This window comes from Nomascus leucogenys, chromosome 18 (genome assembly GCF_006542625.1).
Source record: "Nomascus leucogenys isolate Asia chromosome 18, Asia_NLE_v1, whole genome shotgun sequence".
Classification (NCBI taxonomy): Eukaryota; Metazoa; Chordata; class Mammalia; order Primates; family Hylobatidae; genus Nomascus; species Nomascus leucogenys.
In genome coordinates, this window is record NC_044398.1 from 49,231,094 (window position 1) to 49,243,277 (window position 12,184).

Consider the following 12,184-nt stretch of genomic DNA (forward strand, 5'->3'; position numbering starts at 1 on the left):
TTACACCATGGAATACTATGCAGCCATAAGAAAGGATGAGTTCATGTCCTCTGTAGGGTCATGGATGAAACTGGAAACCATCATTCTCAGCTAATTATCGCAAGGACAAAAAACCAAACACTGCATGTTCTCACTCATAGGTGGGAACTGAACAATGAAAACATATGGACACAGGAAGGGGAACATTACACTCCGGGGACTGCTGTGGAGTGCAGGGAGGGGGGAGGGATAGCATTAGGAGATATACCTAATGCTAAATGACGAGTCAATGGATGCAGCAAAGCAACATGGCACATGGATACATATGTAACAAACCTGCACATTGTGCACATGTACCCTAAAACTTTAAGTATAATAACAATAAAATAAATAAAATTAAAAAAAAGAAAACTCTAAAGACTCCACCAAAAAACTATTGGACCAAATGATTAAATTTATAAAATTTTCAGGGTAGAAAGTCAACAAACAAACATTTGTAGTGTTCCTATACTCTAACAACGAACTGTCTGAAAAAGAAATACAAAAAAATCTCATTTACAATATCTACAAAAAATTAAATTCCTAGGAATAAATTTAAACAAGGAGGAAAAAAAGTTCTACAATGAAAACTATAAAATATTAGTAAAAGAAGTTTAAGAAACCACAAATAAATAAAAAGATATCCCATGTTCCTGGATTGGAAGAATTAATATTGTTAAAATGCCCATCATTTTATGAATTTAATCAGTTATGAATTTAATCCCTATCAAAATCCCAATAACATTTTTTGACAGAAATAGAAAAAATCCAAAAATTCATATGTAACCATAAAAGACCCTAATAGCCAAAGCAATCTTGAGCAAGAAAAACAAAGCTGGAGGCATTGTACATCCTAATTTTAAAACATATTATTTAGCTACAGCAAACAAAACAGCATGGTACTGGTATAAAAACAGACATGTAGATCACTGGAATAAAATATACAATGGTGTTGAAAAACTAGATATCCACATGCATAAGAATAAAATTATACCTTCATCTCACACTATATACAAAAATCAACTCAAATTGGATTAAGGACATAAATTTAGGATCTGAAACTAGAATTGCTAGAAGAAAATATAGGAAACACTCGATTATGTTGATCTGGGCAAAGATTTTTTGGATATGACCCCAAAAGCAAGGTAATAAAAGCAAAAATAAGTAAATGGTATTAAACCAAACTAAAAAGCTCTGCACAGCAAAGCAAACAATCAACAGTAGGAAGAAATAGCCTACCGCATGAGAGAAAGCAATTGCAAATCATAAATCTGATAAGCAGTTAAGATCCAATGTATAGAAGCAGCTCAAACAACTCAATAGTTAGAAAACAACCCAAATAAAAGATGAGCACGGGATCTGAATAGACATTTCTCTAATGAAGACATGCAAATAGCCAACAGGTATATGAACAAATGTTCAACATCACTAATCATCAGGGACATGCAAATTAAAACCACAATGAAATATCACTTCCCACACACTAAAGTAACTATTATCAAAAAGATGGAAGAGAAGTGCTGGCAAAGATGTGAAGAGAAGGGAACACTTATACACTGTTGGTGGGAATGTAAATTAGTAAAGCCATAATGGAAAACACTACAGGGATTCCTCAAAAAATTAAAAATAGAACTACAATATTATCCACAATTTCACTTCAGTATGAAATCAGTATATAAAAGAGATATTTGTACTCCCATGTTCACTGTAACATTACTCACAATAGCCAAGATAAGGAATCAAACTTAGTGACCAGCCACAGATCAATAGATAACGAAAATCAGCATTAAAAAAAGGAAGCAAATTTTGTCATTTGTGATAATATGGATGAACGTGGAGAACATAGTGTTAAATAAAGTAAGCCAGTCACTAAACACAAATACTGCATTATCTTACCTATATGTGGAGTTTTAAAAAGTCAAGCTCATAGGAACAGAGAGTAAAATGTTGGTTACAAGAGGCTGATGGTGGGAGGACTGAAGCAATGTTGGTCAAAGGACACACATTTCAGCTGGAAATGAGAAACGTTTAAGAGATCTACTGTACTTAATGAGTACTGTTAATAATAACATATTGCAAAATTGCTAAGAGAAATTTTAAGTCTTCTCAACACACAAAAAAAGGTAATATATATGTTAAATAGCTTGATTTTATTATTCCACAATTTATATTTAAATTCCACAATTTATTATTCCACAATTTATATATTAAAACACCATGTAGTACACAATGAATTTATATAATTTTTACTTGGCAATTAAAAATAAATCTTAAATTATTTTAAGGTTATCTACAATTATTACACTTACTATTGAGTTGATTATCTTGGAAAGATTTTTGTTTCTTTACTTCTACTTCCGTTTTTGACTTTGTGTCTTGTTCAAGCATAAGATTTTCTTCTGGTACATCAATATGAGCTACACGAATTAATAAATTTAGTGCACTAAACATAAACTATAGTGAAATTTCTAGATTTCAGATTTACAACAAGTATACAGTCATATTCTGTCTCATTTTTATACAAGTAAAATATAAGTAAATTACTATAATTCTAGATCTGACATGAAAATACTGAATCTGAGGTGAAGTAGTCTCATTATTTAGATATTTCTTGGCATCAAATATTTATATTAGTCTCTACTTGTTCTTGATTATTTATAGTTTAGATTAATATATATTCATAGGCAAAGCAATGAAAATTCACATGTGCAAGTTTATTCATTACAGCATACTTTTAATTACAAAATACTCAAAATCACTTAAATGTACAAGCATATGAAATTGGTTAATAAAAAGGTACATATTATAATTTGTGGTATTATCAACTACAATATTTAATATGATACAAAGAGTTGTACAGGAAGCTCTAAAAGTAATAAAAAGATTGTTACAACCTGATTTAGAGAGATTTATAGAAGGTAATGTTAAGTGAGAAAAAATTGAAATAGAAGAAAGATATCAAGTATGCTATCCATTAGGAAATAAATGTAAAGAGATACTTTTAGAAATTGAAACACAGGAAAGATAATCCAGAACACAAAGTAGTTGGTGACCAAAATTTGCATAGACCCTATATGCAAAATTGCATCCAATGACCATTGTTAAAGCTAAGCATGTTCCTAGCATTGAATGTCTACAATGCATGTTTTCATGTTTTATTCATTTTTCCATGTGTGATGAAAAAATATGTAGAGCCCTCATGATCATATTGCACACCAATCAAAAGAGACCATAGAAGAGATGTGAATAGTTCACCTTTACCTTAAATGAGATACTCTTGTTACATTTAATTAGGGACAGTGGCACTTATGAGGTGTGTCACTGCAGACCTCCTTATTCAGAATGTCCTTCCATGGCCACTTTGCCCAAGAAGGATGAAGAAGTGGGTAGGGGGAAAGTTTTATATACATATGAGACCCTCTCCTTTCTTAGCTGGCTGCTGTTCGGCCTCTGACTAATTTGGTCCAATTGTGGTGAGTTCCCTGCCACTGAAAAACCTTTTTTGATCACTCTTCCAGTCACCTCCAAAGTGCCCTGAAAGCTACCTGATAGTCTCTTACTTCAGCAATAAGGAGTAAGAACAACAGATGACAAATAAGATCATTTACCAAACTCAGACCTAGGTTCATTTGTGCTACTCTCATTGGTTATCTAGCTCAATTGAACTTGATGATGTGAAATAGTTAGCAGCACAATCCAGATCTTAACTGAAAAATTTCCATGCAAGACAAAAGAACCTACTGCCAAGATAACAATATTTCATTAGCAGTCAGAGTGATGTAAAAATGTAACTGGGTACTCACTCCTGGACCAGCTGTTTAAGTCCCTTCTCAAAGACATCTATGGCTGTAGTTGCTCAACAATAAGGTCTCGAGGAAGAGATTGAGGGGCTCTCCATTAGATGCTTATGATCTTTTAATAGTCATGGGGGCACAACACAGAGCCCCCCTACAGTCCAAATAGTGAGGACTCCTGTAGCTAATAAAAGCACTATCCTGGATACCCAGAGTGGTGGAGCAAGATGGTCAAATAGAAGGTTACACCAATTATCCCCCTTGCAGGAACAACAAATTTAAAACTATCTATACATGAAAAAGCACCTTAATAGGAACCAAAAATCTGCTGAACACTCACAGTATCTGGTTTTAACTTCATATTGTTGAAAGAGGCACTGAAGAGGGTAGAAAAGACAGTCTTGAATTGCTAATGCCATCCCTCCCCCATTGCTCAGCACTGTCCGCTTGGTGCAGAGAAATTATTTGTGCTTTTTGAGAGAAACAGTGCAGTGATTGTGAGACTTTGCATTGAACTCAGTGCTACTCTGTCATGGCAGAAAGAAAAATCAAGCTAAACTCAGCTGATGCCCACCTATGGAGAGAGGCCAAAAGGGAACTGCATATCCCTGCTGTTGGAAATTGAGTTCTGGCAAGCCTCACCACCATAGGCTAAAGTTCCCTGGAACTTAACTTCAAAGGCAATACAGGCCACAAGGACTGCAACTCCTAGGCAAGTCTAGTGCTGAGCTGGATTCAGAGCCGTGAACTTAGGGGGCATCTACTGAGACACCAACCAGGACAGCTAAAGGAGTGCTGTGCCACCCCTCCTCCAAACCCAGGCAGTGCAACTCACAGCTCCAAAAAAGACCTTCTTCTCCTTCTTCTTAAGGAGAAGAGAGGGATGAATAAAGAGGATTTCATCTTGTATCTTGGATACCAGCTCAGCCACAGTAGGATAGGGCACTGGGCAGAATTTTGAGGCCTCCGTTCCAGGCCCTAGTTCCTGGATGACATTTCTAGACACACCCTGGGCCAAAAGGGAACTTGCCACCTTCAAGGGAAGAATTCAGTCCTGGCAAGATCTGTTACTTGCTGACTAAAGAGCCCTTGGGCCCTGAATAATCAGCAGCAATATCTAGGTAGTATGCTATGGGCATCGGGTGAGACTCTGAGATATGCTGGCTTCAGGTGAGACCCAGCACATTTCCAACTGTGGTGCCTATAGTAAGAAACTCCCTCTGCTTGAGAAAAACAGAGGAAAAAGTAAAGGGGACTTTGTCTTGTACCTTAGGTACCCACTCAGGCACAGAGCAGTGAGCACCAAACAGGCATGTACATGTGCACGTCTTCATAGGAGAATGATATCTATTCCTTTGGGTATATACCCAGTAATGGGATTGCCGGGCTAAATGCTATTTCTGTTTTTAGGTCTTTGATGAATCACCATACTGTCTTCCACAATGGTTGAACTAATTTACACTCCCACCAACTGTGTATAAGTGTTCCTTTTCCTTTGCAACTTTGCCAGCATCAGTTATTTTTGGGCTTTTTAGTAATAGCCATTCTGATTGGTGGGAGACGGCATCTCATGGTTTTGATTTGCATTTCTCTAATGATCAGTGATGTTAAGCTTTTTTTATATGATTGTTGGCTACATGTATGTCTTCTTTGGAAGTGTCCATTCATGTCTTTTGCCCACTTTTTAATGGGGTTGTTTGTTGTTGTTGTTGTTGTTGTTTTGTAAATGTGTTTCAGTTCCTTATACATGCTGGATATTAGACCTTAAACATAACTTTCATATGTACCATGAAACAAAAAATGTGTAACTTGCTTTACTGTGATATTTGCTTTATTGTGGTGGTCTAGAACTAAACCTGCAGTATCTCCAAGGTATGACTTTGGTCATATTTTAGGCCATAAAATAAGTCTTAACAAATTTTAGAAGGCTGAAATCATATCAATTATCTTTTCTTACCACAATGGTATAAAACTAGAAATCAATCACAGGAAATTTTTCAGAAAATCCAAAACGTGGGAAAATTGAGTGGCACACTCCTGGATAACCAATGAGTCAATGAGAAAATAAAAAGGAAAATCAAAAATAACTAAAGATAAACTAAAATGGAAACACAACATAACAAAACATGAAATGATGCAAAAGCAGTCCTAACAGGGAGGTTTATAGCAATGAATGTCTACATTAAGAAAAAAAGAAAGACCTCAAATCCAAAAATCTAGTAGTACATGTCATGGAACACTAAAAACAAAGAGCAAACTAAGTCCACAGTTAATAGGAGGAAGGAAATAATGAAGATCAGAGCAGAACTAAATGCAATAGAGACTAGAAAAACTCTAGAAATGGTCAACAAAACTAAGAGCTTATTCTTTGAGAGGATAAACAAAATTGGCAAAATTTTAGCTACACAAAAAAGAAAATTCAAATAAATACAATTATAAATGAGAGATGAGACATTACAACTGACCACAGAAATACAAAAAATTATGACTACTATGAACAATTATACACCAAAAAATTGAATAATCTAGAACAAATGGATAAATTCATAGAAGTATGTAACTTACCAAGACTGCAATATATGTCTTTATGGGCCTGGATTATTTCACTTAGCATAATATCCTCCAGGTTCATCAATGTTGTTGCAACTGACAGAACTTCTTTATTTAAGGCCACATAATATTTCATTGTGTACATATACAGCACATTTTTATCTATTCATTTGTCAAAGGACACTGATATGGTTTGTGTGTGTCCCCACCCAAATCTCATCTTGAATTGTAGTTCCTATAATCCCCATGTGTCATGGGAGGGACCCAGCAGGAGGTAATTGAATGATGAGGGTGGCAACCTCCATGCTATTCTCATGATAGTAAATAAGTTCTTACAAGATATGATGGTTTTATAAGAGGTTTTTCCCCCTTTGCTCAGCACTTCTCTCTCTTGCCACCTTGTGAAGGAGGATGTCTTTGCTTCTCCTTCCACCATAATTGTAAGTTTTCTGAGGCCATCCCAGCCATGCAGAACTGTGAGTAAATTAACTTCTTTTCTATAAATTACCTAGTCTCAGGTATTTCTTCATAGCAGTTTGAGAATGAACTAATACAGTAAATTGGTACCACAGTAGTGAGGCACTGCCATAAAGATAACCAAAAATGTAGAAGCAACTTTGGAACTAAGTAACAGGCAGAGGTTGGAGCAGTTTGGAGGACTTAGAAGAAGGCAAGAAGATGTGGGAAAGTTTGGAACTTCCTGGAGACTTGTTAAATGGCTTTGGCCAAAATGCTGATAATGATATGGACAATGAAGTCCAGGCTGAGGTGGTCTCAGATGGAGATGAAGAAGTTGTTGGGAACTGGAATAAAGTGACTCTTGCAATACTTTAGCAAAGAGACTGGTAGCATTTGCCCCTGCCCTACAGATCTGTGGAATTTTGAACTTGAGAGAGATGATTTATGGTATCTGGCAGAAGACATTTTTAAGCAGCAAAGTGTTCAAGAGGATGCAGAATATAAGAGTTTGAAAAATCTGCAGCCTGATGATGCAATACAAAAGAAAAACCCATTTTCTGGGGAGAAATTCAAGCCTGCTGCAGAAATTTGCATAAGTAAAAAGGAGCCAATGTTAATCACCAAGACAATGGGGAAAATGTCTCCAAGTCATGTCAGAGACCTTCACAGCAGCCCCTCCCATCACAGGCCCAGAGGCCTAGGAGGAAAAAATGGTTTCCTGGATCAGGCCCAGGTCCCCCTGCTCCGTGCAGCCTCAGGACACGGTGCCCTACATCCCAGCTGCTTCGGCTCCAGCCATGGCTAAAATGGACCAAGGTACAGCTCAGACCATTGCTTCAGAGGGTGCAAGCCCCAAGCCTTGGCAGCTTCCACATGGTTTGAGCCTGTAGGTATAAAGAAGTCAAGAATTGAGATTTGGGAACCTCTGCCTAGATTTCAGAGGATGTACGGAAATGTCTGGATGTCCAGGCAGAAGTTTGCTGCAGGTGGGGAGCATTCATGTAGAACCTCTGCTAGGGCAGTGCAAAAGGGAAATGTGGGGTTGGAGCCCCTACACAGAGTCCCCACTGGGGCACTGCCTAGTACAGCTGTGAGAAGAGGGCCACCATCCTCCAGACTCTAGAATGGAAGATCCACTGACAGCTTGCATCATGTGCCTGGAAAAGCTGCAGACACTCAAGGCCAGCTGTGAAGGCAGCTGTGAATGGGGTTGTACCCCACAAAGCCACAGGGTGGAGGTGCCTAAGGCCATGGAAGCCCACCTCTTGCACCAGTGTGCCCTGGATGTGAGACATGAAGTCAAAGGAGATCATTTTGGAACTTTAAAATTTAATGACTGCCCTATTGGATTTTGAACTTGCATGGGGCATGTAGCCTCTTTGTTTTGGCCAATTTCTCCTATTTGGAATGGGTGTATTTACCCAGTGCATGTTCCCCCATTGTATCTGGAAAGTAAGCCTTTGATTTTACAGGATGATAGGCAGAAGGGACTTGCCTTGTCTCACAAGTACTTAGACTTTTGAGTTAATGCTGGAATGAGTTAAGACTTTGGGGGACTGTTGGAAGGGCATGATTGTGTTTTGAAATGTAAGGACATGAGATTTGGTAGGGGTTGGGTGGAATAATATGGTTTGGCTCTCTGCACCCAAATCTCATCTTGAATTGTAGCTCCCATAATCCCCACATGACATGGGAGGGACCCAGTGGGAGGTGATTGAATCATGGGGGCAGTTAACCCCATGCTATTCTCATGATTGTGAGTTATCACAAGATCTGATGGTTTTATGAGGGGCTTTCCCCCTTTGATTGGCACTTCTCTCTCCTGCTGCCTTGTGAAGAAGGATGTGTTTGCTTCCCCTTCTGCCATGATTGTAAGTTTCCTGAGGCCTCCCCAGCCATGCAGAACTGTGAGTCAATTAAATCTCTTTTCTTTGTAAATTACCCAGTCTCAGATATTTCTTCATAGCAGCATGAGAATGGACTAACACAGACACTTAAGTTGATTCCACATCTTGTCTACTATGAATAATGCTGCAACAAACACAGGATTGCAGATATCTCTTTGACATACTAATTTAATTTCTTTTGACTGTATGCCCAGAAATGGAACTGCTGGATCTGATGGTAACCCTATTTTTAATTTTTTGAGGAACTGCCATAATAAATATAAAACAATAAAACTACTAGAAGAAAACATAGGGAAAAATCTCCCTGACATTGGTCTTAGCAATGATTTTTTTAATACAACCCCAAAAGCAAAAATAGAATAATAAGATTGTATCAAACTAAACAGTTCCTGCACAGAAAACAAAACAATCAACAGTACGAAGAGACAACCTACAGAATGGGAGAAGATGTTTGCAAACTATAGGTCTGATAAGGAGTTAATAGTCAAAATACGTAAGGAATGCAATCAACTCAATATTAAGAAACAGCCCAATTTAAAGATGTACAAAAAGCCTAATACATATTTCTCAAAAGAAGACATATAGGCCAGATATGGTGGCTCATGCCTGTAATCCCAGCACTTTGGGAGGCTGAGGTAGGTGGCTCACTTGAGATCAGGAGTTTGAGACCAGCCTGGCCAACATATAGTGAAACCCCATCTCTACTAAAAAATATAAAAATTAGCTGGACATTGTGGGATGCACTACTTGGGTGGCATCCCAAGTAGTTCCAGCTACTTGGGAAATTGAGGTAGGAGAATCACTTGAACTCAGGATGTGGAGGTTGCAGTGAGCCAAGATCACACCACTGCACTTCAGCCTCACTGGGCAACAGAGTGAGATTCTGTCTCTCAAAAACAAAAACAAAAACAAAAGATACATAAATAGTCAACAAGTATATGAAAAAATCCTCAACATTTTTAATCATCAGGGAAATGCAAATTAAAGCCACAATGAGATATCACCTCACACCTGTTAGAACAACTATAATGAAAAACACAAAAGATAACAAATGTTGGTGAGAATCTGGAGAAAGAAAAACCTTGTATAATGTTGGTGCAATTGAAAATATGTGTACAGTCATTATAGAACAAATACATTTTCTAATGGCTGACCTTGGTAAGAGTTAGCATGTTAACATGCCCTAATTCCATTCCCCTCACTCTAGGTCCTTGATAGCCCAGTCAACCAACAGCCTCACAACTATAATAGCTGTGAAATCCAGCTGCCTAACAGCCCCTAGAGAGGGCAAAATAAGTTTGAAGATCCCCAAAAGCACCATTCCTAGAGGATAACCACTATTTGATGATGTATCTGCCAGCTTCCTGAAAAGATGCACTGTCAAGGTATATATCTATTTGACCTGACTTAGAGCTTTCTTTGTGCAGAATATCCCTCACCCTAGGGCATTTGTCAAAAAATGATCAGTGGTAACTGCTTAACATAGTAGACATGTGATGAGCATTACCAGGTTGGGGCTGACCATCAAAATCTCAAAAAGAAAAATTGAGAAATTAGATATCCATAAGGAGTGGCTCTACAAAGCTCTAACATGTATCAGGGAATCTAATAGACAAAACATATATGTAGGGCTGTGCACAGGTTTAGGAAAGACATGAATATTCCCAGATCTCTCACCTCTAACTGACCTTGAGGTTCTGAGCAAGCAGGAAATGAAGGCTAAGGCAGAGTTACAAACTTCTTACCTCAGCATTGAAAGCATGCCTCAAGACACACAGGGACACACAGGGAGCCCCTCTACAAGGGTGGGAGACATCAATTCAATACATTTAAGGAAATCTCTGTCTAGTCATTAGCTGATCACTAAGCTAACAAAGCAGACTTCAGTAGTTAACAAACAACAAAATATACAAACTTTACAAAATTAGTCCAAGAAATGCATTAATCAAACAAATAACAAAAACAGCAAAATAACAAACCCTGGGAAAGAAGAGTAATCCAATTTTCAGAATTTCACATCATATTATTTAAAATTTAAACAAAAAATTATCAGACATGCACAGAAACAAGAAAATAGCCAATACACAAAAGAAAAATAGATCAGTTAATAAAAACTCTCCCTGAAGAGGCCAAGATGTTGGACTTACTAGACAAAGATTCTAAATCAGCTGTTATAAAACTATTCAAATAACTAAAGGGAATCATATCTAAAGAGTTAAAGTGTAATAATATCTCACTGTGAAAGAATATCAATAGCATGATATAAATTACCCAAAGTAACCAAATAGAAATTCTGGAGTTAAAAACCATAATAACTGAAATGGAAAGATGGAATCAAAGGAATATTTTAAAAGGCAAAAAAATTAGTGACATTAAAGACAAATAAGTTGAAATTACCTAGTCAGAGAAACATAAAGAAAAGGAATGAATAAAATTAACAGAGCCTCAGAAATTGGTACAACACCATCCAAGTATACCAACATATACATAATGGGCATTCTAGAAGGAGAAAAGAGGAAGAGAAGAAAAAAATTTTTTAATAAATAGTGAATGAAAAGTTCCCAAATTTTGTCAAAGCATTAATCTTCACATCAAGAAGTTCCATAAATTCAAAAATAAACTCATAGAAATCCACACATACATGTATCATAGTCAAATTGTCATAGAAATTGTTTTCTAGAAATTGCAACATTTGTAATTTGAGATGGGCTTTTGAGTTTAAAATTCATATTCAGGTGTAAGATTTTTCCTTTGGCTAAAAAAACCTCACCCATTTTCTCAGCTATAAGAAGAAAGGCTTTGAGATAGAATCACCAGAGCAAGATGGAGGAAGAACCCTATCCATCCACAGGAACGTCAAATTGAATGACTATCCATGCAAGAATACACCTTCACAAGAACTAAAGGAATCAGGTGAGAGGTCACGGTACCTGGTTTTAGCATAATAACAAGAAAATATTCATTGAACAGAGCAGAAAGTACAGTCTCACACCCCTCCCCCAAACCCAAGTGGCACAGTGTGTAGCAAAATCTTTCTTCTTGAAGGAGAGGAAAGTGTCAGCGGGTGGGGCTGTATTGGAACTTAGTACCAGCTTTGCTACAGTAAAACACAGCACCAGGTTAGAACTCTGTGGTCCTTGATTCTAGCCAGTGCTCACATAGGGAGCATTGAGACTCACCCCAGCCCCAAGGGAATCAGCTGCCCCAGCAAGAGGAACCTGAGTCCTATACCCCTTCACCACCAGCTGACTAAAGTGACTTCAGGTCCCAAATTTAAAAAATAATAATAATTTTACAGGTTAGGGGGAAGTGAGATGACATATTCAAAGTGCTGAAGGAAAGAATTGACAACCTAAAATAGTGTATTCAACAAAGCTCTCCTTCTAACATAAAGGGAAGATAACGACTTTCCTAGACAAACAAAAGGTGAGAAAACTTATCACACCCAAACCTGTT

General features: G+C 37.4%; 1 protein-coding gene across 1 annotated transcript in view; it reads right to left on the bottom strand.

Moving 5' to 3' along the window:
* Positions 1-12,184, bottom strand: part of LOC100596705 (coiled-coil domain-containing protein 7) — a 204,774-nt gene that overhangs the window by 159,169 nt on the left and 33,421 nt on the right. The window contains exon 3 of the mRNA XM_030798646.1: positions 2,328-2,435. Within this exon, the coding sequence (XP_030654506.1) occupies positions 2,328-2,435 (108 nt within the window). The remainder of the gene's footprint in view (positions 1-2,327; positions 2,436-12,184) is intronic.